Source organism: Terrapene carolina, unplaced genomic scaffold, assembly GCF_002925995.2.
Source record: "Terrapene carolina triunguis isolate 2854851 unplaced genomic scaffold, T_m_triunguis-2.0 Scaffold111, whole genome shotgun sequence".
Taxonomy (NCBI): Eukaryota; Metazoa; Chordata; order Testudines; family Emydidae; genus Terrapene; species Terrapene triunguis.
Genome location: NW_020664462.1, coordinates 5,832,785 through 5,856,163, shown reverse-complemented (window position 1 = coordinate 5,856,163; position 23,379 = coordinate 5,832,785). Strand labels below are relative to the sequence as shown.

General features: G+C 48.7%; 1 protein-coding gene across 1 annotated transcript in view; it reads right to left on the bottom strand.

Moving 5' to 3' along the window:
- Positions 1 to 9,439: 9,439 nt before the first annotated feature.
- HHATL (hedgehog acyltransferase like) overlaps positions 9,440 to 23,379 on the bottom strand; it is a 34,558-nt gene continuing 20,618 nt past the window's right edge. The window contains exons 7-12 of the mRNA XM_024215221.1: positions 19,904 to 20,075; positions 18,054 to 18,198; positions 16,955 to 16,990; positions 14,798 to 14,999; positions 11,309 to 11,450; positions 9,440 to 9,718 (exon numbers count right to left, since the gene is read on the bottom strand). Of these exons, the coding sequence (XP_024070989.1) occupies positions 9,597 to 9,718; positions 11,309 to 11,450; positions 14,798 to 14,999; positions 16,955 to 16,990; positions 18,054 to 18,198; positions 19,904 to 20,075 (819 nt within the window). The 3' untranslated portion in view covers positions 9,440 to 9,596. The remainder of the gene's footprint in view (positions 9,719 to 11,308; positions 11,451 to 14,797; positions 15,000 to 16,954; positions 16,991 to 18,053; positions 18,199 to 19,903; positions 20,076 to 23,379) is intronic.

Below are 23,379 nucleotides of genomic sequence, written 5' to 3'. Positions count from 1 at the left end.
TGGGCTTTTCCGGAAGGCCAGCGTGTGACTGGCTGCGTCCATAATAGTGCAGGTGAAACAACTTTTCCTTCAGATGAATCAGAAAGGAAAAAAACCGGCCACCTAGCTGGTGAACGGTAGGGTTTGTTATCCCTCTTCCCCGCTCCCCCGCCACCTGCCCCTCTTCAACATCGAGTGCAGGACTCACCTGGCTAAAAATACACTATGATGCTAAATCTGTAGATATGCAATGAGGTATCGTATCGTACTGTCATTGTGACACAGCTAAGGCTGTCTAGGTCATTTGGACGGTTGATTTTCTTGGAGGCAGAGGGGAAGGGAAGGGAGACATTCCCGTGACCTGCTCCAGGGTAACTGTTGGGGGGAGAAGTGTTTGACATGCTCACCTGTGTGTCATAGGCCTCTACTGGAAGCAGCTAAAGGAGGTTCTCCTACAGCACATGTGGTAGGGGCCTGTGGTTTTGGAGGATGAGGCTCTGGGGTCTGTTCCGTCTGTTGTATTTTTATGGAACCCCATCACTGTCGTGTCTGAACAGTCCTCACAGTTTTAAGGTATTTATCCTCCCACCCCCTCTGGGAGGCAGGGCAGTGCTACTATCCCCATTGTACGGATGGGGAACTGAGGCCCAGAAAGATTAAGTGACTTGTCCAAGGTCACACAGCGTCTGATGGAGCCGGGACGTAAGACTGGCACCCTGCTCACTGGGCCGTCCTCCCTCTCTGTTGCCCACTATTCCCTGCTATCTACAGCCAGCTGAAAAAAATTCACACATTTTCAATGGTGAAAAAGGGACGCACGTTTCATAATAACTTCTAAGAAAGATGATCCTGTTTGGGGGCCAGCTCTGCTGCTGTCTCTGTGGCATTTCCAATGGCCAGGGTATGTAGCATCACGACACCCGCGGTGCTCTGAGATGGCTGCCAAGATATTGTTACCGTAATAGAGCAAAATTGTGACGGCTCAAAAAGCTCACGGGAGCATTTTACAATGGACGAACCATTCGAATCACCATGATGTTATCACTCTATAGTTATAGTTTAGACTTAGACATCGAGTTGCATAGCAACGTTTCCGTTACACAGGTCAATCCCTTCCCCCTAACCTGCACCTCTTTCCCCTCCCCCTCCCAATTATTATTAAGGGTGCGTCTACATTGGACAGGCTTTTATCCAGATTTTAGCCCTAACCGCTCTCCCATCCACACAGAAAATCTCTAGCCTGTGGAATGCAGGAGGTCAGACTACATGATCTCAAGGGTCCTTTCTAGAAGGGGCGCTGGAATGGGGGGAGGGAGGAGTGGGCCATGGCCTGCCTACTTTTTACCAGCCGTAAGGGCGAGCGATGGTGGGGGGAGGGAGCGGGGCCTTGGGGGAAGGGGCGGAGCAAGGGCAGAAGCTTGGGGAGAAGGGGCGGCACATGGGTGGGGTCTGGGGGAAAGGGCAGCATGAGGGCGGGGGCTCAGGGAGAAGGGGTGGTGCAGGGGCAGGGCCTTGGGGGGGCAGCGCAGCATGGGGGGGGCAGGGCCACGATTTGGGCACGTATGGTCCCCCCACTTTTAGGGTGCTTCTGCCGCTCCTACTTTCTAGCCTTACTTTATGTTTATGAATCAGTACAAATACCCCCAGTATAGACAGGCCCAGAGAGGAGAGAAGATCTTGGTTTTCACTTGTGCTAGGTCTTCTCCACTGGGGCAGAACATCATTCAGTCATTGTACCTGGCATTTGTCACATCAGGGGAACAGAAAAACACCGGATTGAAACTCACGGGGATACATGCTGGCTCCTCCAAGCAGTTCTTGTAATGGAATAACAATCTGTAAACAAGACAAAGATAGATAGAAGGAAAATTGCTCTGTACCTGAAGATTGTGATGAGGTAAATTAGTTTTGACAGACAGAGTTGAGCAGGGTAACTACAGCATAACAATTTGTAGCGATTGTAAAATTGGTACATAAGTTTCTTTTATTTTCTTCCCTTGATATTAGCCCCAGGGCCGGTCTACACACAGAAATTGCACCAATTTAATTAAATCAATGTAATTAAATCAGCACAAAGATATCAGCCACTCTTACTGGTTTAGTTAAAATGATACAACCCACTCCCTGCAGTGTGGGCGTCGTTATATTTGTATAAAATTGCCTTATGGTTATTCTCCTACCGGAAGGGGGGCAACTATCTATCCTGGAATAACTACAGCCATGCTACTGGTATAACAATTTCAGTGAAAAATCACAGCCCTCACCGAAATAGTAATACCAATACAAAAACTGGGGTAGACCAGGCCTAAAATGATTTAAGAGTGTCCACACAAAAAGAGTGCACCGATTTAACTAATTTTACTTAGAGACAGGTTTTCGTAACTCGGTGCCATTTCTGCATAGACTGGGCTTTAGATTTGAACTTACCACTGTTGTTTTGGGCTCTGGATGGCTCCAGACCTAAAAGGGCCTCTTCTAGATTTAATCTGGGTGCAGTTAGAGGTGGCAGACCTCTCCTGAGTTTTCCATCATTGGTGGTGGAAGCCACCTAAGAGCAACTGATCTCACCAAAGTGTTGTCATTTGGGGATGGAGGCCTGTGAGAACAGCCCTTGAGACTTCGGTACCATCAAACCAAGTCCTGGTTTGGCCTGGAATCCAAACACCAGACCCATTATTCAGAAAGGGAGCAGCTGGATGGTTGAGTGAGTGTGAAAATCTGGGACTAGGTGACCCACCCAAGGTTACACAGGAAGTCTGAGGAAGAGCCAGGAATTAAGCCCAGATCTCCATCTTGTTATATGTGGAACAATTTGTCCATCTAGAAGATGGGGGAAAACATCCAATTGTTTAATGATCTGAAATGAATGGAAGACAATAGAGACGCTACAAGATACTAGAACCTTGCAAAGTGTCAGCGAGCTTGTGATAACAACAGTCTCAGATATTACCCTATCTGTCTAGTTGACTGACAACCAGTTTTTATTACAGCCCAAATACAGCTGCATCCCATTCTGCTCATGCACCAAAGCTGATGGAAACAGCACATTGTCCTAAGGGCCGTCACTGAACTGGCAGAAGCTCAAGGAGTCTGTAAGCCAGGGACCTGGATGTTTCTCATCTGCTGCTGGAGCACTGGATCCATTTGGCTCAGATGGGTTTAAGCTATGCAAGCAAGTTCCTACAACTGTACGGTGGGAAAGAGGGCATCATTGCTAGAACTTTTCATCTTCTTTGGTTCTATTGGATATTTTTGCATCTTGGAGTTCAAGAAAGACACAACCCATTGCAATGCAGGGCTTGCTTTTTAGCCGGCTGGGAGTGGGCTGCATGGCCATTATACACACAACATATCTGATGCCTTGCTGACTCCTGCATGCCCAGCGGTGGGTGAGTGACAGATTGGAACATGGCCCTTAGAATGCTCTTACCCTGCTGTCTCTGCTCAGCTACTGTGATTGTCTTTTTCAGGCAGCTTCTTCTGTGGCTTTTAAACGGCAACGTTTTAGGAGCTGATTTTGTAAGCTGCGTGTCGGCTGTAGTGTTGCTTTTTGTGGCTGGGGGCTGGGGCTGCTCAAAGCCAGGATCCAAATTCTCCCTGCCACTGAATATCTGGGTTTTGGATTATTTTCCCCGTGATACATTAGTTTGCACTTTGCCAAGCTAAATCTCATTTTTTACTCATGTCCTTAATCTCTCTAGATCCTGTTCTTTTCTTTGTCCCTCTTGAATGGTATCTTCTCAGTTTTATTAGTGTGTTATTTATTTATGCTTCCGGGTCATAAGGTGAAGCAATTCATTGAGACTGGACCTAACCCAGTTTCAGAGAGCAGGACATAAGAATGACCATACTGGGTCAGACCAAAGGTCCATCTAGCCCAGTATCCTGTCTCCTGACAATGGCCAATGCCAGGTTCTAAAGGGAATGAACAGAACAGGTAATCATCAAGTGATCCAGCCCCTGTCGCCCATTCCCAGCTTCTGGCAAACAGAGGCTAGGGACACTATCCCTGCCCATCCTGGCTAATAGCCATTGATGGACCTATCCTCCATGAATATATCTAGTTCTTTTTTGAACCCTGTTATAGTCTTGGCCTTCACAGCATCCTCTGGCAAGGAGTTCCACTGGTTAACTGTGCATTGTGTGAAGAAATGCTTCCTTTTGTTTGTTTTGAACCTGCTGCTTATTAATTTCATTTGGTAACCCCTAGTTCTTGTGTTATGAGAAGGAGTAAATGAGTAAATATGGAGTAAAATGATCCTGAAATATACATAGGTCATGGTTTCTTTCACTCTGGAGTCCCACATGGGGTCACAGCGACACACCGGACCAAAAGACGAATTGAATTCTCCATTGATTTCAGTGGATTTGCGTAGGGTGTAAGAACCTAATCCAAAACCCATTGAAGTCAACGGGCGTCTTTCCATTGACTTCCGTGGGTTTTGGATTGGTCCCTACATCAGTGCTGAATAGTGGTGTTAATGGTATAATCTAGCTGCTGTTAAAAGTTTTCGTCCTCTGATGATTGTGCAATGGTGGAATTTGTTGGGATCATTTTGGATTTTGGCCACATGTAATTAAAGCAACGATTGTTTGTAACGGCATCTCCTGGTGGAGACTGCCATTCTCGGTCCTTCCAGAGAACCTGATCACGGGAGGAGTGAAACACGATAATGCTTAGCATTGACACCTGTAAGCGAGCCTCACAACACCTCTGTGAGGGAGATGGGCAAGTGCTAGAATTCCCCATCCCCACAGAATTGCGTAGGTGAGGAAACTGGGACCAAATGTGACTTTGATTCATAGACTCTAAGGCCAGAAGGGACCCTTGTGATCATCTAGTCTGACCCCCTGTGTAACACAGGCCAGAGAATTGTCCCGAAATGATTCCTGTTTGAACTAGAGCAGATCCTTTAGCAAAGCATCCAATCTTGATTTTAAAATGGCCAGTGAATGAAAGATTGTTCAGCCCCAAGCCGGGCACTGAGCCGGGATTAGAACTCAGGCCTTCCTCGCGCTTTCCCCTACACCAGGCTAGCGTCTAACATCAGCAGTAGCTTAGCAAGACAGGAGTGGGGTTAACCTCATGTGTGTGGGGGGGAAAGTACCAGATCTTTCATTAAGTGTCTCTCCAGCAGATTGCTCCCTCAGCCAGTTTCTAAGATTAGCTCCGGCTGAAAGTTCCAGCAGGTGCAGCTGCGGGATAAATTTAGATTCTTAGGGAATGGATTATTTTTTCTCCAAGTGCACCGAAGGCAGTACTGCCCTGCACTGTCACACAAAGCGTTGCCACTTGAGTCATTCATTCTGACACCCATGGCTGGATGAGTTCTGACTGCTCTGAATAGTCTGCGCCCTGGCTCGAACCTCCTGGGGCCAGTCCAAGGAATCAGCACGAAGCAACTTGATACATCTTCAGCCTCCGTCTGGAGGAGACTTGCATTTCACAAAGAGGAGACGTGACTCTTCTGACTATGTTGCTGTTACTGATGGGTAAATTTGGCATCTCTGGGGCTGCTGGCTGTGCCAAGAAACATGTACCAAGGATGTCCAGCAGCAGAACCTATGTTCAGGTAGGGGCTGGCATCTGAGTGGGTTTTATGAGATTATACAAAGGAAAGGCTCTACCAAAAGACAGTGCCCGTCCCATCCCCCACGACTTTGGACCAAATCCTCAACTGGAGCACATCAGCCTGGCTCCTTGATCGTCTTACAAAGATATCCTGACACTACGGGCAGGCGTCACTCCAGTTTTATGACAGTGTAACTCCTTTGAGTTCAGTGGCATTACAGCAGCATGAAACTGGAGTAACAGAGAGTGTGTATCTGAGTCAGACCTATGTGTCACTCCATTGGGCCTGATTGTCCTCTCGGGCCTGCTGGTGTCAATTGGGAGTCACTCCAGTAATGTGGAGTTATATCTTGTGTAAACGGGTGTGAGTGGAGAAAGAGGGCCTGTGGCCTGGTTCTCCTCTCCTGTATGGTGGTTTTACCCTGATGCATCAGTGGAGTTACACCAGCGGAAGTGAGATCAGAACCAGGCCCCCCTGTGTGTGTCCAATCGCATCACCTTGTGGGAACTTCATAAAGTCCCTTCCCCCTGAGGATCGCAAAGCTCCTCCAGAAATATTAATGAATTCAGCCTGAGAATGAGAGGGATAGGAATAGTCCATGGGGAATCTGAAGCGCCCTGAAATTAAGTGACTTGCCCAAGATCACAGAGTGGTCCACAGTCTAGCATCACTTACACAGATATGAATCAGGAGTACGACCATAGAGGTCATTGGCATCTACACCAATGTGTGTGAGACCAGAGTCAAGCCAAGCGATTATATCAGGGAGCCAGGAGTAAGACCCAGATCTCCTGACTCCTGGTGCTTTAACTACAAGATACATAGATTCTAAGGCCAGAAGGGACCATTGTGATTGTCTAGTCTCACCTCCTGTATAACCCAGACCATAGAACTCCCCTGAAAAAATTCCTGTTGGAACTAGAACATAATTTTTAGAAAAACATCCACTCTTGATTTTAAAATTGCCAATGATGGAGAATCCACCACGACCGCGGTAAATTGTTTCAATGGTTAATTTCCTTCCCTGTTAAAAAATGTATGCCTTATTTCCAGTTAGAATTTATCTAGCATCACCTCTTAATCGTCTCTTTGTAAAGCTAAATAGATTGAGCTCCTTGAGTCTGTCACTGTAAGGCAGGTTTTCCAATCATTTAATCATTCTTGTGGCTCCTCTCTGAACCCCCTCCAACTTATCAACATCCTTCTTGAATTGTGGACCCCAGAACTGGACACAGTATTCCACAGTGGTCACACCAGTGCCAGATACAGAGGTAAAATAACCTCTCTACTCCTACTCAAGATTCCCCTGTTTATGCATTAACCGAGTGATTCCCAAACTTTTTCCCTTCATGACCCCATTTTCAGACGTATTGCTTCCTGTGACCCCAGACCGCCTGGAGGACTCATTTTTAAAATGGCGTTCTCCGCACAGCATGAGCTCACACACATCATGTATGTGAGGTCATGCTCCACGGAGGATGCCATTTTGTAGAGCAAAATGGCGTCCTCCATGCGGCGTGACCTTGCGTACGCCATACGTGCAAGGTCATGCTGTGCAAAGGATGCTATTTTACAATCCCGCACACTCAGAATTGCTGCACCCTCATCCACTGACGGAGTGACCCCCGTCACGACCCATAGTTTGGGAACTGTTGCATTACCCCTTTCGGCTGTAGCATTGCACTTGGAGATCATGTGCACCATAACTCCCCAGATCTTTTTCAGTGTTACTGCTTCCCAGGATAGTGTCCCTCATCCTGTAAGCAAGGCCAACATCCTTTTGTTCCTGGTTGAATACATTTACAGTTGGCCATATTACAAAGGTCTATTGTTTCCCTGTGTCCAATTTACCAAGCGATCCAGAACTCTGCATCAGTGACCTGGCCTCTTCGTTGTTTGCCACTCCCCCAAGCTCGGTGTCATCTGCAAACTTTATCGGTGATGATTTTATGTTTTCCTCCAGGATCATCCTCCCCTCTGACGTATCTGTATGTATAAAACACACCCACATGCACTAATCCAGTATATTTCAAGGGAGCAGTTTCCCAAAGCCACACAACATTTTTCAGCGGATCAGCGTGTGTGTTTGCCCATCAACTTCATTCAGAGTAAACCTCAGAATTTGCCCCTTGGTTCTGTGAGCGCATCTGCTCATCCATTCACATCACCGGCTCAGACTGTGAATCTGTCAGAATCACTCAAGCATTATATGGAGGACCTCAATGGCTGAGTGGTCGGAGTTTCTTACTTCTCAGTCACTTGTATGAATTTGATCCTAAGCCTTTTCAGTGGGCAGGACAAAGTAAACGAGTGGGTCTCTGTTTGATTCCTAGGGGACCGGTATCTGTGTCATGGAAACCAACACCAGAAATGTTATGGAGGTCACACTACTCTCCTAGCCCTATGGGGGGGGGAAGAGATAGCTCAGTGGCTTGAGCATTGACCTGCTAAACCCAGGGTTGTGAGTTCAATCCTTGAGGGGGCCATTTAGGGAACTGGGGTAAAAATCTGTCTGGGGATTGGTCCTGCTTTGAGCAGGGGGTTGGACTAGATGACCTCCTGAGGTCCCTTCCAACCCTGATATTCTATGATTCACCAGCACTAAATAGACTTAAAAATGTAATTGATGTTAGTGGAACTCAAAAAGAGAGGCTCAGGGCCTGTTCTGCAGAAGAATTGAGCCCTCACTGACGCTGACTTCCTTGCATCCATCTTCAGCATAGATGTTTGGAAACCCCTGCTCTTTCCGGCGCTGCTGCTGGCCGTATTCATTCGTAGAGTCATAGAATTTAAGGGCAGAAGGCACCATTAGTCTGACCTCCTGTATAGCACAAATCCCTCAATTTCACCCTGGTACCCCTGTATTGAGCCCAATAACTTGATTTTGACTAATGCACACCTTCCAGACAGGCATCTTGATCCGAAGACATCAAGTGATGGAGAATCCCTGCAAAGTTTCTTCCCATCCTGTCTCTCTATTTCCTTTGGGAATTTGTTCTAATGGTTAATCACCTTCACTGTTTAAAATTTGTGCCTAATTTCCAACTCGAATTTGTTCTTGTTATGCCTTTCTCTGCTAGATTAAAAAGCCCTTAAGTACTTGGTATTTTCTTCCCTTGAAGGTACTTATATACCGCAATCAAGTCACCTCTGTTTTATTTCTTGCAAGCTGAAGGCTGAGCTCTCTGTCACTGTCAAGCATTTTCTCCAGTCCTAATCATTTGAAGGGCTTTAAAAATGTGGGGGGGTTTATATAGATTTAATGTTGGCCTCTGTTGTTATACTAGGTTGACCAGACAGCAAATGTGAAAAATCAGGATGGTGGTGGTGGTGGTGGTGGTGGCGGCGAGGGGAGGGCAGGTAATAGGAGCCTATATAAGAAAAAGACCCAAAAATTGGGACTGTCCCTATAAAATTGGGACATCTGGTCACCCTATGTTATACAGAGATTAGATTGAAACATATGCATAGCACCCAGAATGCATTAGTGAAGGGCTGGGTAATTTTTCGATCCCTACTACGAAGCTATAGTTAGATAGGATAAGAAAACAGTAGCCAAACTGCGTGCTTCAGTATATAAGACGTTCCTCTCTTCTTGGGAACAGGAAGGAATCCTTCCCTTCCTATGGGGAGAACAATTAGCCCGGTGCATTACAGAAATGCCTTTTTCTGAAACACCAAGTGTGTCTTGCAAAAGGACTGAATGCTTTAGCTCAGCTAGAAGTTATGGGCTTGAGATGCTGGGATCAGTGGGTGAAAACTTACGGCCTGTGTTATGCAGGAGGTCAGACTAGATGACCAGGTCTTAGAATCTATTAAATGGATCTAACAGAACTTAGCCTGCCATATGTTCTTAGCATATTAAAAGCTTATTAAAGTCTTATGGAAAATCTTTATTTAAGCTAGAAGATTTGTACATGGGTGAGGTACAGTAGCTTGACTGCAAATAATGCTGGAGAGCCCCATTTGCAGGGGTCTTGGCCTGGAAGGCCGGGAGGAAGTGATGCTGCCGCTGAGGTGTCTGGGCCAATCCTCTTCTCATCTCTACGCTGCCTTTTCTTTGTCTCGTTTCTCCTCTTCTATTGCCAGGAGGCGCTCCCTCTCCTTGATCAGCTGCACTCCGCAGTAGGTGATGAACCAGATGGACAAGGTGCTCAGTGGGAAACCTGCGAGTCAGAGGGACAGAAGTCAGCTTGGCTTGGGCGCTAATAAAAAGGGTGAGGTTCTTCTCCAAAGCTAGTCTGAATGCAACTCAGCATCCTTGCTTGGTGTGGGGCAGGTCCTGAGAGGTGATAAACACGGGGAGCTGTGTCTGTGCATGAGCCACAGCCCACAGCGATCCATGGCAGTCTTTCCATTGACTTTGGATCTGACCCCATCTGCCCTCATCCACTGGGGCGGAGTTCTCCAGGGGTAGGTCCAGATCTGCCAAAGTAGCAGGGTCTTCTATAAACCGTGAGGCCCTCCCAGCTTTGAATCCCGTGGAAAGACTTTCTCAGCTCCCCAAGCTCAGACGGACTCCTTCGTCCCACTTAGGGCTTGTCTGCACGACCGTGTAAGTTGATGTAAGTTAGGGCGCTCAGGGGTGTGAAAAAGCCACCCTCCCTGAGTGCCGTAAGGTACATCAACTTAAAGCTCTGTCCACACTGCGCTATATTGGTGGGACACGTTCCCCACCAACATAGCTTCCGCCTCTCGTTGAGGTGGAGTGTAATTATGCCGATGGGAGAGCGCTCTTTCCCATAGGCATATGTGTCTTCACTAGACGCGCTACAGCGGTGCAGCTGTGCCGATGTAGTGTGGTAGTGTAGACTCGCTCTTAGCCAGCCCCATGCAACGTATCTTCACATCCGGTCCCTCTATAAACACGGGGCCTGGAACTGCCCTCTGGAGATCCCACCCCAACTATCCATCTCTCTGTCCTAGATAACAGGAGAGTTCATTCACAGGCCCTCGTTTAGAATATCAATAATAGAGAGGATAAGCAGGTTCAAGTACAGGGCCGTTATTCCACTGGGCAGGCGTCTGGCAGTGTTAGAAGCCACAACGATTTCCATAGCAGAGAAAGAGAGATCTAGGCTCTGTACCTGTTAAAACAGGACTTCTGAATGAGTAACATGACTAGCTCCGACAATGAACTCAGCCGTCAGGAACTTCTGTCGTTCTGAACCCCCCAGGTCACGCATTATCCCCCTCCTGAGCCCCGGTCAGTCCCGTGGGGGAGCCCGGAAGGGGACTGGGCACCACTCAGTCAGCCACTTATAGCCCAGGCTGTTTCAACACGCTGCTGCCACCTCTCGGTGAGAAAGACACAGTCAGGGTAAGTTATTAGGGGATGGGAGAATAATTGGGATTTAATAACAGAAGGGATCCAATACAGCTGCCTAAGAAGCTATTAGAAATACAAGGCTGGTGAGGAGAGCGTGTGTCTGACAATCTCAGCTCCACACGGGAATAGCGGCTGTAATGGAAGAAGGAAGCAGCGGGGAAATAAATCCCTGTTAGTATTATTTCCGTTGCAATTGCATCGACAGGTCTAAACCATGGACAGGGCCGCACTGTGCTAGGCCCTGTACAAACACAGCCAAAAAAATGATGGTCCCTGTCCCAAGGAGCATATAAGCTAACCACAAACGCTCCTGCCGTTAAGTCAGGGGTGCCAGGCTGGGGAGGTCGTTGGTTTGAGTTTGGTGTAGTGACTCCTGTACGCAAAGAAAAAGGGCTTGCCCATCCCCGGGGGAACAGAAGGCCTTTACCTGTCAGGAGGATTCTCTTGGCAACCAGCAGCGTGAAGTCCAGGCTGTTGAGGGCAAGGACGTTGTAGAGGACAATGGCCCAGAAGTTTGCAGCCCCGAAGATCCCTCTAATCCGCCGAGACATCGGCTCTGACATGTTGGCCTGCCCAGCGAAACAGAGGGACAGGAGCGTAAGGGGACAGTGCTGCCTGCTAAGGGGAGTGGGATTTTTGTTAGCTGTGTTCTCCAAAAGCCCATCTTTCTATCTCCGGTTCCACGACGGTGGTATCTGAACACCACACCATCTTTATCCTCAGAGCATCCCTGGGAGGTACAATCGTGCTATTACCCCCATTATACAGATGGGTAACTGAGGTGTGGAGAGACTAGAGCCTCACTCTGACTGAATTCAATGGGCCCAAGATCATACAGGGAATCTTTGGTAGAGCAGGGAATCGAACCCAGGTACAAACCACCTGAACCATCCTTCCTGTCTAGTCTGTTCGCTCCTCTCTCTGGCCCATTCATTGTCTCCCTCCATTTGACACTCTGGCTCCCAATCCTGTGAAGTGTTGAGCTGTGAAGTCTATGGGAGCTGGGGACACAGCACCTTCCGGGAGGCACTCCTGGGACTAGGGTTGCCAACCCTCCAGGATTGGCCTGGAGTCTCCAGGAATTAAAGTTTCCTGGGGGGGAAGGGATAGCTCAGTGGTTGGAGCATTGGCCTGCTAAACCCAGGGTTGTGAGTTCAATCCTTGAGGGGGCTACTTAGGGATCTAGGGCGAAATCAGTACTTGGTCCTCCTAGTAAAGGCAGGGGGCTGGACTTGATGACCTTTTGAGGTCCTTTCCAGTTCTAGGAGATAGAAAATCTCCATTAATTTATTTATTTAATATATTAATCTTGGATTAAAGATGATGTCATGTGGCCTGGGGGAGGGGGCATGGCTGGGATGTTGCTACATGTGGCTGATTTCCAGTTGCTGGAATGGTTTCCTGAGGGCCGTGGGCAGCCATGTGTAGAATGCAGCAGCATTTAGGCTCTGTTAGCGCCCAGGGAACCCAGCCCTGGGGGAGCACAAGGGTTGTTCAAACTTCTCTGGTCCTGCACTGAGTTCCGCTCAGGTAGACAAGGGAATGGACCAATGTTTGCGAAGTGCATACTAGATGATGGGAGGGTTTTTTTGCCCCTCCTGTGCACCTTAGTAATAGCAGGCTGACTTGAGGCACACTGCTATGGGCACGATCCTTTGTCATGATTGTCATTAGCACTAGCTGGAGGCTGTTAAGATTTAAAAAAATCTAAAGCCCTGTGACAACGGCAGAATGTGATCGTCACTTGCACATAATCCTCAGTGCCGCTGCATTGACTGGAGACGGGAAGTGGTTTTTATAACAATCTTCAAAGAGAACTAGAAATCCCAGGACCCTTGGAGCTGAGAATTGTGGTGCCTTGGGCAATAAGATTTCTCTGGCTTTGTGTGCTATAATCTGGTTACAAGTTCAATTTGAAGAAGCGAGGGGATGGTTAGCTCTGAAGTGTTTCTTTGAAGGGCATCGTTGTCAGGTCCAATGGTTTAGGGTTGGTAAAAATCAACAGAAATGTTTCCCTGGTGTGATTTCTTGCATCTTTCCCGGCAGCATCCTCCTACCGGCCACTAGCTCCCAGATTTAGATGGGGGTCACTGGTCTTTAGAACAGATCGAAAAATGGCATTTCAGACCTGTGGGAAATTCCAGTATTTCAATGTTTGTTTTCATCCCAAATCGGGATAAAAAGTTGAAATGTCAAAAAAAAAATGCAGAATGAAAAAACATTCTGGAAAAATTCCATGTGGACACATTAAATGCTTTGTTTTTGGTTGGCATTAACTTTACTTCCACCTGAGTCGCTGTGGGTGCTTCACGGGTAGTAGTTCTGGGTCCCTCGATGGCCTCTCCATTTTCCCCTAGGGGAAGCTCCAGTTCTCTGGCTGGAATCAATCTCCCCTGAAGCACCCAGGAGCTCAGGTGGGCTTTGGATCAGGCTCGGGGGGGGGAGGGAATTTGGATTTTGCGTGTGCATGTTGCTGCTCGTGAACGTGAAGGACTTGGAGCACAAAGGCTGCCATTCAGAGCCCTTGTTGGTAATCACAGCAGAAGGGCCATGGACTCTATGGCCATGGAGACTAAGCTGCCCTCTCTGCCCTAGAGGTGATCCCTTCAGATCTACCAGCCTTCCTAAACCAAAATGAGGGTGATCTGAAGCATCCAAAAGGCTTTGGGTGGGAGGGATGGGGCTGTCACCCCTTCCCAACCAAAGATGGGGAATGTTCCTTCGATGCGGTGTATAGACCCTACGACAGAACGGACACTAAGGCTACGTCTACACAGCTCATGGCAGCGAGACGCCTAGCCCGGGTCAACAGCCTCAAGCTGGCACTACTGTGCTAAAATCGGCTGTGTAGACATTGTGGCTTGGGCTCTGAAGCCTACGGAGGGGGTGGGTGTCAGACTCTGAGCTCTAGCCTGAGACACAGCATTTACACAGCTGTTTTTAGCACGGTAGTGCGAGCCTGACTCTGTTGACCCCAGGATGGGACGCTCATGTAGACATATCATAAAGGGTTAAAAAAGGGAGTGATCACCTCCCCAGCTGCACCTATGGGCCAGCTACGGCCGGAGGGGATCAAAGGCTGCAGTCCAGCCAGAACAGGGGGGCTGGAGATCCAGAGAACCCAAGGGCAGGGGCTCCATGGGGGTCAGACAGGAGGAAGCTGCCCAGGAAAACCAGTTCTCTGCCAGAAGGGATCTGAAAAGATTATCAGGCAGGAGGAACCGTCAAGGCCGTGAGGTAGGAAGCAGCCCAGGGAAGCAGTAGAAGATTTATGTAAACAAGTCCCCGACCGCATCACCCAGGGTCCCTGGGCTGGACCTAGAGGAGAGGGCAGCCCTGGATCCTCCCCGCACGGAGCAGAGGCTGCTGAGAACCCTGACCAGGGATGGCAACATTGCCTTTGTGTTCCTGCTTTAACTTACTTTATTCCTGCCCAGTTGAAGAAAGAAAGGAAGACACCTGTAAAGGGGGCAGCCCCAAAAGAAGGGATAAGAAGAGAGGTCAAAAGCCCAAACTTCTGAGAGAAGGTCCACTAAAGAGACGGGAAGGACTTTGGGTGGGGCCAGACTCCTTTCAGCCCTAAAAGGGGAGAGACACAAGTAACCCAGTCGGAGGACTGGGGTTACAAACGCAGACTGATGGATATAGGTTCCATCCCTGAACAAACTAAGGGAAACCGAGGCGGGGACAGCTACAGTTCTGTGGCAGACTGCCAGGGAGTGCGACAGTGTTGAGGTTCCTCAGTTACGGCTCCCCATTGGATCGGAAATCTAAAATGCTGTATGAAGCCAGCGTTTTGGGCCCCTGGGTGTAAACTGGTGCAGCTCCGCTGAAGTCGCACACGTTCTTATCCATCTGTCGCCCCAAACCAGATGATCCGCCCCACCTGACGGCAGGTTGCCGTTGAGTTTCTTACCTCCATGCTGCCAAAGGGCTCCATCTGGAAAAACTTCTGCACCCACAGCTCGAAGTTGAGTCCGAAGCAGTTGCAGACAGACCAGATGTAAACGATCTCGCAGGGGCCCAGCCACAGGGTGGTGACAGCGAAGGTGCAGATAGTGGCCCGAAGCTCCTTCACAACATCGTTGTGGTTCTCCCCGAGGTGATCGTACACGTACCTAGGGGTCAATAGGAGCGGTATTGTTTAGTGGAGATCTGCATTGTATTCCTGGTTCAGCCACTGGTCTGCTGGATGGCCTTGGGCTATAGGTGCCGACTCCATGGGTGCTCCGGAGAACCCACGGGAAAAAAATAGTGGGTGCTCAGCACCCACCAGCCATAGCTGTTTGGCGGCCCAGGGAGGGACTTGGGGAAGGGTGGAGAGCAGCAAGCGGCAGGTGGGCGGGGACCTTGGGGAGGGGGCAGAGTGGGACCAGGTAGCGGCGGAATGAGGGCGGAGGCGGAGTGGGAGCGGGGCCTTGGGGCAAGGGGTGGGGCACCGCTGGGAAAAACTAAAAGTTGGTGCTTTTGCCTTGGGCAAGTCTTGTCACCCCTCTCTGCCTCAGTTTCCCCATCTGTAAAATGGGGATGGTGATCCTGGCCCTCCTTTGGGAGCCATGAATGGAAAGTGCTGTGTAAGAGCTAGTTGTTGTTGTTGTTACTCCAGCCCCTGGGCTAGAGCAGCAGCTCTGCAGCTTGAACAGAGAATTCCCCCCCCTCGTTACTCTATGGAGAGCATTGGCTTCCAACCAAGTTACTCCAGGACTGTCTTCTGCAGGCGTTTTATCTCCTGGCGATTGCACGGGAGGAGGAAGAATTTGTAGGGGTCCCCTGGCAATGAAAGGGTTACATCTGCTGGGGAGTGAATGGTGGGGGGCTGGGGATGGCTGCTGTCTGGCACTGCGAGGGTTACACCCTACTGCAGGGCAACTGGGAGGAGAGCCAGTAGGAAACCCCAAAACTTTTCATGGGGGTTTGGCCTGGGGATGAGATTCTGCAGCAGGCAGGGCCGGGGCAGTGTTACTTGGGGGGCTGGAAGGATGATGTCTGGGAAACCTCCAGCAATGAGCATGTACCGTATCACCATAATACAAGCCACTACACAGCCCCTCTCGCTCTTCTCCCGCAAGGCTACGGGTTTTACAATATACACTTATTGTGACACCTCTTCCTAGGGGGACCACGTGCCCAGTTTTTGACCGGAAAGGTGGGTCGAAAAGAGGATCTGATAGTGTCCAGTCAGATCTACTGACTGGACACACAAAGTCCAGTTACTGTGGGCGGGGGTGGTGGGGAGGTGCCGGGTCATTACCCACGCCAGCCCTTACTCAGCCAGGGCCGCCTCCTACCTGCATTGGGCGGCTGCAGCTCCCAGCCCCGGCTACACAGGTGAGTCCCTCCCAACCTCGGCAGGGGAGAGAGGGGAATAGCAACAAGTGATGGGGGAGGGAGGAAGAGGAGTGAATGTTGGCGGGATCTTGGGGGGGACGAGGCGGGGCTGGAGTGGGGCCTCAGAGGGAAGATGCAGGGTGGGGAAGGTTCTGGCACTCCTGCTGGAGTATCCAGTTTTTAAATATTACAAAGTTTGCAACCCTACCACCTCGCCATGTATGAACCATTTACCAGGTTCCCTGGTGCACAAACATTTAATCACAGACCACCTGACACTTTCCTCGCACAGTCACTAGCATGTTATTGTTACTGAAAACAGTTGAAAGGCTGAGGAAGATGTGGATGCAGCATAAGCCGTGGGATATGAGGTCAGAACGAGGTCACCAGAGATTTTGGGAGCCTGGATTCGGCGGAGCGAGAGAGAATCGGATTGGAGGGGAACCGGGATAGAATTGTTCAGCAAAAAGGTTTGAGTCGAGTTCTGGGTGGTGGTTCGGGCTGGTTCTTATTGTCTCCAAACCAGTTGGCCCAGCCCTTTTTTAAAAAACAGACTGGCTGGATCACAGCTTAGGGAGCTGATCAGCAAAGAGATGAGAACTGAGATGCTTTAGGGTTCTCTGTGACCACAGTGAATAATGCTTAACATCCTTCCAGTTACATTGCCATTCAGGGAGTCAGTCATACCATGGAAGAGAAGGTCCCAAACCCCAGTGGAGATGACAGATCTCCTAAGGAGACTTACTTGCATAGCCAGTCATTAATCCCTCTGTCAAAGTGCCTAAAATACAAACAGGCAAAACGAAAGAAAAATGTTAAAATGGGAAGTGGTAACAATTGCACTATATTACATAGTCATTCAAAGACGTCTGCTCTCGTTTGCACCTATTTTTCACTGGTGTAACACCATTGAACTTACTCCTGATTAACCAGTTTGTCTGCCAGGCGCAGAATACCAGTGTTAACTTTAACTGTCTGTTTCACCAAAGCATCTGATTTTGGAGTTATTCCTATGCAAACGCCACAGAAGTCAATGGGACACACTGGGACCTGGGCATAAGCAGATGCCTCTTCCAGAGCCGTCTCTGGGCCATTGACTTCAGTGATATAAATAGCGATGTAAGCTACATTTTTAGCAGAAGTGGGCCAGAAAAAGGTGGTAATTCTCCTCTCACATCACTGTAACACTATGGATAGTTGGGAACAATCCAACGGAGTCCTGACGGATCCACCATTGAAGCTGGAGGTGGGAAAGGTTTTGTAGTTCACTGACTGAATGTACCTCTCGGAGAAGGACTGTTTCCTGCATTGCCTAGTGTCTAGTTTTAAAAATGTCATAAGTAATGGGACTTCCACCTCCTCCCTTTGGAGACTGTTCCACACGATAATACATCTCCTTGTCGGGAAGTTCTCCCTGATATTCAGCCTACATGTCCCTTCTCTTCCGTCCATCCCATTACTCCTGCTTACATCCCCCGGACCACGCTAAAGAAATTTCTTGCCATCCTATGTGCTTACGCCATTCTGGTACCAGTAGGCAGGGATAATGGGCCAGATCCTCAGCTGGTGTAAATCAGTCTAACTCCATAGACTTGAGCAGAGTAATGACTGTTGACACCAGCTGAGGATCTGGGACCATGGCCACATCTATCTAACTAGTATGTAGCATATGATCATTCTCCCTTCCTTTGCAACCTTAGCCGATAAGATCTTGGGACTATTTGACCAACTGGTTGCAAGGAGAGAGAAATGAAAAAGCTGTGTTCCTTCTCAGTATATTTCCTTTGGACTGACTGGATCAGTCTCCTGCTGCCTGAGTCCATTAACATTTTAGATGCACTCACGTTTCTGCAAAGACGTAGAGCATGGTGATGCATTTTGGGGGCTGCGGCGGGTCCAAGTGATCCAACCTAGCAATGGTGTTGATAATTCCAAACATCACCGCAGCTTTCACCCAGTCATACACCAAGTTAGAGTAGGCCAGGCCGGCTGTGTGGTGCGCATCAACAAAGGGAATAAAGAGAACAGCCCAGTGAGAGGCAGGCAAACAGCAGCATGATCTAACATTAACACGAGAGCTGTGCAGAAGACAGAAGTTCCGTTCAGCGAAGGATTTTGTGATTTCGAAATCTGGCTTCATTCTTAATAAGAACAGACCCCAGAGTTTTTGAAATTCTCTGGGAAGGAAAATTCAGAACAAAAATCGTTTTGCGTCATTTGAAACATTGTGTTTCAAGATTGCCCTTTTTATTTTCTAGTATGATACCCTACAGAATAAAAAACATTGAAATGAAAAGTGGGTTCAAACCAAAAAAGTTGAAACGTTTCATTTGGAACATGTCAAAATGGGACGTTTTCTTAGTGTCAGAACTTTTTCCCCCTCTGGTTTTCTTCCAAACCAAAATTCCGGTGAAACTGACCCGATTTCACAAAGCATTTTCATCTAGATGCAACTGCATATTCTAACAAAATACGCATTTAACCCGCTCTGGTTAACACAAGGGGGCTCCGTTTTCCTCTGGGGTCCGGACCTCATATAGAAGTAACTTGGATGGTGAGCTCTTTTGGGCAGGGACTGTCTTTTTGTTGTGAATCTGTATGGCACGTGTGGGGTCCTGATCTGTGATTGGGGTTCCTAGGCAGTGCCATAATACATAAATAATAATAATAATAATAGGCTTAGGACTGCTGCTTCCTCTGAGCTAGCAGATCTGGTCTTTTTAAGTCAAGCAGTAGAGGTTTGTGCTTTTAGATCTAAAACTCCTGGATTCAGTTCCTGCATGTGATCCATCGAGGAGAATGGCTCTAGTAGCATATGCCAGCCGTCTCAGCACTGGTATCCGCGGTTAACCCAGGCGTCACACTTTAAAACAAATCAAAGTTTGTTTTTATTCCAGTCTCAAACCTTCCCATAAGTTCAGAGGCTGAGCTATGGGCACATTCTGGTCTCAGAAAGGACCATGGCAAGTACACCTTCCGCCTGAAATGAACCAGGCTCAGACAGCGGCAACTTTTCTCTTGATCTGGTTGTTGCCCGTGGCTCTTGATTCAAGGCTCTGTCTCCTGTGATGCCTCTGCCTGTGTCCACACACATGCATAGTAGGCCAGATTCTGCTCCCGGTTACATCAGTGCAGATGTGGAGCCACTCCACTGAAGTCCTCTGCGTTTTACCCTCTGGTGGCCTCATGTGCTCACGCTGGTGTGGCTGAGATCAGAATCTCAGACTCTGGTCCCGCGAATACAGAGTCATGATAAACAGTGGGGAAGCTGTTGTTGAACATGAAAGTAGATACTTTGACAGTGTCTCTTGTTGTCTTAGAACTCTGGCCACTAATTCTGGGTTACCAGGTGCCCCACTTGAGACACCTTGAGGCTGATTTTCAGAGGTGCTGAGCTCCCACGATTCCCACTGAGATCAATGGGAGCTGCTGAGTGCTCAACACTTCTGCATACCAGGCCTTTTTACTTCAGCTGCCTAAATAATGATTTAGTTGCCCAACTTCAAGCACCCACGGTTAAGCATTTTGGCCTTGATTTATCTTCCCTTATTACATTACATTATCCAGGCACCTGAATAAAAATATTAGTTAACATTTCAGACTCGAGAAGTTCCTAAACCTGCTAAAATCAGAGACTGCCAATGCCCAAGCGGCTAAGGGACAGGAATGAAAGGTGGTTCTCTGCGTCACTCACCTAAAGCCCAGTCTGAGAGCCGAGTCACGAACTTCACGTCCGCAGGAAGGGTCAAGATGTAGAAGAAATGGAAAAACACATCCACCGCGACGATCGCCCCCAGGTGGAGCAAAGCGTGGACGCGAATGTTCCACATCTCGTTGTCTTTGCGTCTCAGCTCACTGGTGCTTACCTGTTGGGAAGACAAGCATGGGAAGGGCTGAATTGAAAGGGACGCATTTGCTATGCCACCCAGAGAATGAACTGAGAGTAAAACAGCCACCTTTGGTCATCTCTAGTAGAATTTCCCCGGCCTGCCTGAAGCCTTGGCTACACTGGGGTTTTGTAGCTCAGCAGTTTTTCTTTGAAGTCTGTTTTTGAAGTTTTTTGTTGCAGGATGGCTACTTTTAAATCTGTTATCTAATGTCCAGGGAGGTTGAAGTATTCTCCTACTGGCTTTTGTATGTTACCATTCCGGATGTCTGATTTGTGTCCATTTATTCTTTTATGTAGGGACTGTCCGGTTTGGCCAATGTATGTGGCAGAGGGGCAATGCTGGCACATGATGGCATATATAACATTAGTAGATGTGCAGGTGAACGAGCCTCTGATGGTGTGTGGCTGATGTGGTTGGGTCCTATGATGGTGTTGCTAGAGTAGATATGGGGACAGAGTTGGCAACGGGGTTTGTTACTGGAATTGGTTCCTGGGTTAGTGTTTCTGTGGTGTGGTGTGTAGTTGCTGGTGAGTATTTGCTTCAGGTTGGGGGGCTGTCTGTAAGCGAGGACTGGCCTGTCTCCCAAGATCTATGAGAGTGAGGGATCATTTTCCAGGATAGGTTGTAGATCGTTGCAGGGCCGCCCAGAGGGAGGGGCAAGTGGGGCAATTTGCCCCAGGCCCTGGGCCCTGCAGGGGCCCCAATGAAAATAAAGTATTCTATAGTATTGCAACTTTTTTTTTATGGAAGGGGCCCCCAAAATTGCCTTGCCCCAGGCCCCCTGAATCCTCTGGGCAGCCCTGGATCGTTGATGATGTGCTGGAGAGGTTTTAGCTGGGGGCTGTAGGTGACGGCCAGTGGTGTTCTGTTATTTTCCTTCTTGGGCCTGTCCTGTAGTAGGTGACCTCTGGGTACCTGTCTCACTCTGTCAGTCTATTTCCCCACTTCCCCAGGTTGGTATTGTAGTTTTAAGAATGCTTGATAAAACTGCAGAGCTACAATTCATTTGCAAACTTAACACCGTTAATTTGGGCTTGAATAGGGACTGGGAGTGGCTGGCTCACTACAAAAGCCATTTCCCCTCTCTTGGTATTGACACCTCCTCATCAATTATTGGGAGTGGACCACATCCACCCTGATCGAATTGGCCTTGTCACCACTGGTTCTCCACTTGTAAGGTAACTCCCTTCTCTTCATGTGTCAGTATATTTATGCCTGTATCTGTAATTTTCACTCCACGCATCTGAAGAAGTGTTTTTTTACCCACGAAAGCTTATGCCCAAATAAATCTGTTAGTCTTTAAGATGCCACCGGACTCCTCGTTGTTTTTGTGGATACAGACTAACACGGCTACCCCCTGATACTTGTGTGCATCAAGTTCTCTGGCAAGCACAATCCCGGCTGGTCCTCCTGATGGGGCAGAGTGACTTCACTCTGACCCCTACTTCAGTGGGCTTTTTAGAATGGCCATTGCGTCGTGTGCATATTCCCTGACAGCAAGTGTTGCAATAAAGGAAGGGAAGGGCTGAAAGCCCCGTCACCACACTGGCCAAGGCTCTAAGGAATCCAGAGCAGGGCAGAATCCTGCCTCAGTTGGGGCTGCTCTTTTCCCACTCTGATTTCGGGGGCTCACTGGTGTGCTTTGCAGTAACAATCACTGCTATTCCTCCCAGTACCTGCAGCCTCCCTTGAATATCGGAATATAATAATGTTCCTAGCAAGCATTTAGGATTATGCTGGGGAGATTGACAGCCTTGGCTCTCAACAGCGCCGTAAAATTGCTGCTGAATAAGAAATCCGCTTATATTCACTCTGATTTCTTCATTCCCCACGGGGTGGGAGTTCTCGGAAAGCACTTTGGCGGCGGCTGTAATAGCCCAATCGACAGAAACAGATGATTTCCAAGGATTAAAGCATTGGCCAGCATCGCTTGTGTGTGTTACTCTCACACAGCCTTTGATATTGGCCTGCAAGCAGCCCTGCTCTCAGGAAATGAAGAGGCTTCCAAACATAGGAGCAGAGAAGCCACCGGAGGTTAATCCGGTGGGGATCAGCTGTTACTGGCCGGTTATCCCAGGCAGCTGTCATTTCTCCCCTCTAACAACGGGTTCTGGAACATTGAGGTCTAAGAGGAAACATCTGTGACGTAGTGCAAGGGGCTTCAGTGGATCACAAGGGCCTCCGCTCAGCTCTCTATTTCCAAAGCCATCCCTACGCAGTGTCCTGGGCTGGGCGTGGGGATGGATGGAACTCCTGACTCAGCGTTCCCATGGATACCGCACACAACATCCTTCCAGGTGATTCATCCCACCACGGGCTGAAGGTCAGCTGACTTCTAGTTGCACTCAGGGGCAGTGCAGAGCCTAGCGGACAGGAAGGATGGTGCAGTGGTTAGGGCTTGAGTGTGGGAGGTAGCAGACTGGGGTTGATTCCCTGAGCCACCACAAACTTCCAGTCTGACCTTGGACAACTCACTTAGCCGCTCCGTGCCTCAGTTTCCCCTCTATACAATGGGGATCGTAGCCCTGCCCTGCCTCTCAGGGGTGCTGTGGCAGTGCATTAAAGAGTGTGAGGCCAGCAGAGGTAATGGTAATTGTGACCATATAAGCCCTTTAAGTAGATGATCGGTGTGGAGGTGGTAGCAGTGCCTGTGATTCAGGTTGCCCAATGCTTTCTGTGATAAAGACCCTGTTTTCACTGGCTTTGGGCTGAAATGTGCCACACTGGGCGTCTGCTTCAGGCAGAATGATTTTCGGAAAGTTTCAGCTCAAATGGCTCAGCTGTTTCTGAAAATGAGGCTGGGGTGGGGGGGTGGGAATCGGAAATGCATTGTTTTGCCCGGGGTTAAAAAATTCTGGTGGTCTTTCATTTGAGACGCTCTAGCTGCTGATGCTCTTATGCTGACTAGCATTTACTCCCATGAACAGTCCCACTGAGTCAGCCCGAAAGCCTGTTTTCCACTGGGAAATGTCACTGGTTCCACCGTCCAGCTGAGCCAGCATCAGGACTGGCTGCAGCCCTAATTTAGACAGGTTTCCTGCAGCTGACCTTGTTTTCAGCACTGTATTAATTAAGCCGGCATTCAGCAGGTTTAGTTAAAATGGTGGTAAAAATACCAGATCTTCTAAAATCTTGTCTACACTGAGCTCTCACAGTTGCTACTGCTATTGTTGTTATTATTCATGTGTTCTACAGTAGCACCTAGAGACCCCAAACAGGGTCAGAGTCCCATTGTGCTAGGCGCTGTACAGACACGTAGTAACGCACAATCCTACCACTG